Here is a 7349-nt window from a genome sequence, read left to right on the forward strand (position 1 = left end):
TGTGTGTGTGTGTGTGTGTGTGTGTGTGTGTGTGTGTGTGTGTGTGTGTACTTGTCCCCCTCCACTGTTTGACTACTGGTGTTGGTGTGTTTATGTCCCCATGACTTAGTGGTTTGGCAAAAGAGACTAATAGAGCAAGTACCAGGCTTTAAAAAATACAAGAAAGTACTGGCCACAGTCTAATAATTAAAACAAGTAAAAGAATAAAAGAAAATAATAAATTCATAAAGTGTGTATTGTCAGTGAATAGCTACAATATATTTCAGGTAATTTATTTTATTAACACTGGGAGAATGAATGGAAAAAAAATCAACCTAAGTCGGATTTTGAATTTGGAAAGGACTTTCCAAACTCAAAATCCAACTTAGGTTGATTTTTTTTCATTCTCCCAGTGTTAATAAAATAAATAATCTGAATATTGTAGTTCCTTTTAGACTGGTGTTTCTAACAAATTATTAAGCTTGATTTTCAGGTAAAATAAATCAAAGCCTTTGTATTAGAAATTGGGCCTTTCAATTTGTTTTTGTTCAACAATGTTACTGTACTCTTATAACATCTGAATCTATTTCATTTGCAGGTATTTAATTATAATATCCGATATAATGAACTCACACATAAGACATTGGAGATAACTGTGTGGGACAAAGATATTGGCAAACCTAATGATTTCATTGGTAAATATTTTTGTCTTTTAACACTCATAATCATAGTCTTCAGAGGTGCACAGTGTCATGATCATATTACTGACAACCTAAACAGCATCTGGTAAAAGTTACATTAATGACACTGTCCATAATTCTCTAAGCCATCATTTTCCCAACCAGGATTCATTGGAAACCTAAGGTTTTGTAAGAAAAGGGGATATACAGGCTATTTGTAAATGCATTTTTGAGTAATTTTCTTGTTCTATTTTTACCCCTGTAATTTTATTGTAAATGCATGACATAATCCATAAGATAGGAAAATCCTGGCATCTGTAGATAGTATGGAGACCCAATTAAAAAAATTACCTATATTGGGGGAATTATGAGGGGATTTGATCTAGATTAGGTTGTGGTTAACAAGAAATTTCTTAAAGATTCTTGTCATATCTGATGGATCTAGCACAACCAAACTTACTAAAGAGTTTTATGATTTGTTTAATCATCCATGAAATTTAAGTCTAATTATGAAAAAGGTTAATAAAGATATGAAATAATTCACTTTTTGACTGTTGAACTTGAAGTAGAAAAGCCATAAACAATAGCATGTAAATATTCGTTTCAAATTTTGGCACAAGGCCAGCAATTTGGGGGAGGGGAGTAAGTCTATTAGATTGACTCCAGTGCTCAACTGGTACTTATTTTATTGACTCTGAAGGGATGAAAAACAAAGTTAACCTCAGCAGAATTTGAACTCAGAGCATAAGGGACAAAATGCCACTAAGCATTGTGTCTGGCATGCTAATGATTCTGCCAGCTCACTACCTTATAGCATGTAAATATTGGGTTTAAAAAAATCCTTTTGGATAAAATAAGTCAAATGCTACCCGTAGACACCCTTTGAGTTATTTCTATGCAAAAGCTTTTTTACTCCATTTACATTTATAACTTTTCTACTTTGAGTTCAACTGTTAAAAATGAATCCTTTCATGCTCTCTTGAAGTTTCTAAGTTTTTATATCACTAACAAAAATATATATTAGTTTTTATGTAGGGGTTCCTTGTGATTTAGAATTTATTTAAAATGTTTCTCATGAGTAAAAAGATTAGAAACCTCTGTTCTCAGCTATATCTACACAAAAATTTGAGTTCAATTCTTTAGCTGGCAAAACATTTTTATATCATACAGTGCTTTCACTGCTTAGAACATGAAAATGCTCCACCTCTTTACAATATATTTACTACTAGAATAACAGAACCACTACACAAGGAAGTATTTTTATGTGGAAAATGGTGCAGTGCCAGAAATGCAGTAAACTTTTTTCTGCCAAAGGTTGATACTCTATCAATTTGGCTGACAGCAATTTTCCAACAGAATCAGTCATTCTAAATGACATTATAAAATATTCTCATTGATTGAATGGCTGTCATTATAATATGGTTGAATAGTTGTCATTTGATAAGGTCATCATGCTTATGTCACTTTTTGTCATGCTTGTATGAAGAAAATGATTGCAAAAATACAATAAAGTAAAATATTGACTAGCTATTTTGCATCCACATACCCCCTGACACATCCTAATCACATAATATAATGTTAACATTCCAGGAGGACTTGAATTTGGAAGTCAATCCAAAGGTGACACATTACAACACTGGTATGAGATGTTAAGAAATCCTGACCAGAAAGTTGAATACTGGCATACTCTAACTCCAGATTTTTGTCCATGAAGGCAGTTTTTGCTTCTGGCATGGCATTGTTTACAAAGTGAGTGAATATAGCTTTTGTATGTATTTTTTACTTTGAAATAATCATCCTCACCCACTTTTTTTTTAAATGTAAACAAAAGTTAATGCAGGTATGCACTGAACCTAAAGAGTTTATTTTTACACCAATAGGACCTTGTGACTAATAAATTTAGAGTTCCAGAGAGATGCAGTGATGTGTTAAGAAGGATTGTACTTAATCATTTAGCCTGGGGCTAAGGAGAGAGATATTGAGAAAGATGTAATGATATCATCATCATCATCATCATCGTTTAATGTCCGCATTCCATGCTATAATCTAATCTCTGATGGTATGAATGTAATTTACTAAAATGAAATATAGAATTTTTTCTTCTGTAATTTTTCAGTCAAAGTTACCTCTCAAAAAAATTCACAGTTCCCTGCTCATCATTGACAGTGTAATCACATTTGTAGTATAATGTATGACAGCTACTCTTTATTTAGTCCAACTGCTCGTTTCAGCAGATCTTAACTCCCTCCCCATATGAAAAAAAGAGACGTAGGTGTTTTTAGTTGTTTCAAATATTCATTTATTTTTCTTAGTGAATTTTTAATTCTCCTTTTTTTTTTTTTTTTGGTATATTTATCCTTTTTCTTCTTGATTACTTAATGCTATTTGTTTTGGAGATGTATTTGCCAGGCAACTGATTTGACCTGAGACAATGTGTTGAAACTAAAATGATTGCAGTGCAGAAGACACATATTAACCATTCAGAAATGCGCAAAGAGTGTTAACTTCATTCAGACATGTATTATTTTGTACACAATGCCAAAGTTTTCGTTACGCAAACTGCAACCTGGTCTCTGACAGTGTACTCATGTCAATGACACAATCACACTGCAGTGTAATCTTGTCAATAACACCTCTGAAATTCCAATAGCTTCAACAAGGCTACTAAAATTCTGAAGAAAACTTTTACTGGTTGCCTGAAGAAGATAACAATTATGCAACAATATCACTTAATATTTCTTATGTTATTATATTAATATAATTAAATATTCCCCCATCCCTATGTACTTATTTGGCATGCTCTTTTTTTTTTTTCAGATTTTATTATATGATTGTATTTATTAAACAAAGCAATAACAATGGATGTCATAAATGTTTATATTTCCTACAAAATTTTAATTTTATAGCTAGTTATTCCAAGCAAAATCTATGGTATGTATGGAACCATAAATGTTGTCCAGAAGGTATAGTCCAGCATTGATCTTAGATATTGTTGCAATGTAAAATTAGTGGTAATTCCAGGTGTTGTTTGTTGTATTGTTGTGTATGCTTTCATTGAATTTATTTTTTTGTTTCTTTTCCTCTCCTGCTTTTGTTGTATTGTTCCAAAGATTACCATCTTACACAAAATATTTGCTTTTCACTATTATTTTTTGCTTTAATAAAGATTTTTGTTCAATGTTTTTATTAACATTTAAATTACATTTAAATGTTGTTAACTTTTGTATGTATTTTTTACTTTGAAATAATCATCCTCACCCACCTTTTTTTTTAATGTAAACAAAAGTTAATGCAGGTATACACTGAAATCAATAAGTGATTAACTTTATGATAATGATAGACTATATAATATTTCTGATCTACTGGTCACAAATATTTACTTCATTCAATAAAATCTTTTCATCATTTATGCTAATCACACTTTTGGAAAGGCATTATTGTCATAACATCCAGTTAACCATCTACTTACTACAATATGAAGAATTCCTCTTCATATAGAGCATCTTAAACAAGTCAGTCTCACAGGGTTTATTCTTCTCTAACCCTTTAGTATTTGAACTGACAATATCCAGCCCAAATATGTTTTATGTTCTAACTCGTCAGATCCAGCCTCTCACACCAACTCTATAATGTCACTCTAAAACCAAACAATCACATCATTGAAATATCAAAGCTATGGGATGATTAATTTAAAATGATGTGAATAAATAATCATTACATTTGACAGAGTAATCTGTATGCCTAGGGACTAAGGTGTATCCAGAGTAGAATATAAATTAACATTAGGAAGTTAACAAAGTACTCATCAATTACTGCAGTAAACTTTTCTCAAATAATTCTAAATGAGATGGAATTAAAAATAAAAGATGTGCACTGTGAGATATTGATTCAATCCGCTACAGACACACTAATTTCCCAATTTATGCAATACTATGAAATGATATGAACCATCAACCTTTTGATTAGTTGTAGACTATTAGCCAAAAGGTTATGTTTGCATAAGCATAACATTTTTAAGGTGGTGTTATGCTTATGCAAAATGATTCTTGTTTGATTACATGTAAGCTGCAGAAATAGCCAAAAGAATTATATTAAGTGTACAGCTTCATGTTTATGAGCTCAAATTTCACTCGAATAAACAATCTTTTATCAGTTTGAGTTAATAAAATTAAATCAATTATAGATTAGAGCTGATTTTATGGAGTTTAATTTTTATTACTCTTTCTTCTTCATCTAAACATATAAAATAACATTGAAAATTGCTCTTACAGCATATTATTTCGCTCCTAATATAAAACCATCAGGACAGATTATAGGCTAAATATACACTTGCTTTTTAATTTAACACTGTTTGCCTCATTATAAATCTAGTTGTAAATTTATAAAATCATTATAAATTTAATCATTTAATCATTATAAATGTAATTACATCACCACTTTTGACAATCCAATGTTTTGTTGTATATTTTAATAAACCCTCTGTTTGGTCCTCTCCCCACACTTTTGGTGACAGGTATAGCTTTTTTTACACAATCTGTTAACTAACAAAAATTATCTAACAATTTGTACTTAAATTCAATATGTGGCTAATGCTTTGTTTTCTACATAAGTATTCTAAGCAGAATTTGCTCTGAATATATCAATAGATTCTTTTCTTCTCTCTTAACTGTTTAATATTGTATTTATATTTTTAAATGTCTTTTACATTAAGTTTAACTTATTCTGCAAATTTGTATGTTGATGTTTTGTGGCCTATTGTTCTTTCTAATGGTAATTATTTATAATGGTTGATGATATTTGTTATTCACCTCAGTAAACTTGCATGACTAGACAAATTTGCTTCTGTTGTTTAGTCTTTACATGGTCATTCAACTTTCTAGAAACAATAACCAAATCTCTTTTAAGTTACACCCAGCTGGACACATTAGCTACTGTATTCCTGTACATCCTAAAAAGACAGAGTGATCATGGTTGGCATGTTCAATCAAAATAACCTGGATTTGAACAGTAACAACCCAATTACTGGTATTTAAATATCTATTTATTAACAGTTAGTTGATAATTAAGCATTTCTGACAGACATAACATAGTACTTCTAATCAAATTACTCTGTCTTCACTTTTCCCATCACCTACACTGTAACTTTCTTCCTTGTCCCTGCACTAAACATTTGGAACTAAATCTCTAGAATTATTCACACTCATCTTATTAAACAAAAACCTATACTAATTCAAATATTGTTCTAACCACATAGAATTGTGTAACAATCTCTTTATTCAATTCCTGATATCCTTTGTAATAATTATGGAGCTTGGTTCATATTTCATAACAGATTAGCAAATATTTAACTTTTACTTTTGCATGTAAATTCTTACTGTTGTTTATTGTTGTTGCTGATGTCAGTGCGTCAAACAGTTTAATGGAATCCTACAAATGTTATGCTTTGCACTGATATATAGTAGTCATATTGTATTTTTCTGGCTGTAACAATGCAGTGCTTTGGTTTGAATGGTGTGGTGTAGAAGTATAGTATTCTGAGTGAATTCAATGATGTATTTTACCGGCACCACATTAAAAGCACTTGTGCTGATACCACATTAAACACACTTGTGCTGATGCCACATAAAAGCATCCATGCCACTATCACCTAAAAATCTCCCAGAATACTTTGTATGGTGGTTGGCATTAGGAAGGGCATCCAGCCATAGAAACCATGCCAAAACAGACAATTGGAGCCTGGGCAACTCCCTGGCTAGTCAGCTCCTGTCAAACCATCTAACCCATGCCAACATGGAGGATGGTCATTAAATGATGGTGATGGTGATAATGTTTTAAATGGATATTAACCTGCCTCCAATATTTCACCACCATCATCATCATCATTACTACCATTTAATATCTGCTTTTCATGCTGGCATGGGTTAGATAGTTTAACAAAAGCTGATGAGCAGGGAGGACTGTGTCAAGCTTCAGTGTTTGCTTTTGCTTGGTTTCTACTGCCAGATGCACTTCCTAATGCTAACCACTTCACAGAGTGTATTAGGTGCTTTTTACATGGCACTGGCACTAGTGATGTCACCAGGTAACTCACAAGACAAGATTCCACAGCTGTGGGGAAATGGCTTTATGCTATGTGATGAGAAGACTGTTTGATTTGATTGTGTTGTGAGTTGCCTTCCAGAAAAACCAAATCATTCTTGATTGATGCTAATTTATGGTATCAGCAACAACATTGACAAGCAAAATCAACCTGAACACATTTGAAATCTTTAACTATAAATGCAAGTAGAATGTACATCCAAGGTAATTCCTCATGTATGTCATATATATTTAAATATCATTTAGCAGAATTTCAAGAAATTCAGTGTATTAGACAACAAAAATACAGATAGAGAAAATCACATCTTTAATTGTTGAATTCACTATTCAAAGCTGACAATCGTTTCTTTTCATCATCATCATCATCATCGTTTAACGTCCGCTTTCCATGCTAGCATGGGTTGGACGATTTGACTGAGGACTGGTGAAACCGGATGGCAACACCAGGCTCCAGTCTGATTTGGCAGAGTTTCTACAGCTGGATGCCCTTCCTAACGCCAACCACTCAGAGAGTGTAGTGGGTGCTTTTACGTGTCACCCGCACGAAAACGGCCACGCTCGAAATGGTGTCTTTTATGTGCCACCCGCACA

At 32.2% G+C, this 7349-nt stretch overlaps 1 protein-coding gene across 7 annotated transcripts in view; it reads left to right on the top strand.

Moving 5' to 3' along the window:
• The window catches only part of LOC106875810 (rabphilin-3A), a 285702-nt gene that overhangs the window by 270253 nt on the left and 8100 nt on the right, over window positions 1-7349 (top strand). For 6 of the 7 annotated variants that reach the window (XM_052970468.1, XM_052970476.1, XM_052970487.1 and 3 more), the window contains 2 exons: window positions 578-674; window positions 2250-2408. In XM_052970468.1, coding sequence (XP_052826428.1) covers window positions 578-674; window positions 2250-2371 — 219 coding nt within the window. In that variant the 3' untranslated portion in view covers window positions 2372-2408. Of the gene's footprint in view, window positions 1-577; window positions 675-2249; window positions 2409-3565; window positions 3780-7349 lie in introns of those variants that run through there. The other variant, XM_052970470.1, reaches the window with a different exon arrangement.

Source organism: Octopus bimaculoides, chromosome 1 (genome assembly GCF_001194135.2).
Source record: "Octopus bimaculoides isolate UCB-OBI-ISO-001 chromosome 1, ASM119413v2, whole genome shotgun sequence".
NCBI lineage: Eukaryota > Metazoa > Mollusca > Cephalopoda > Octopoda > Octopodidae > Octopus > Octopus bimaculoides.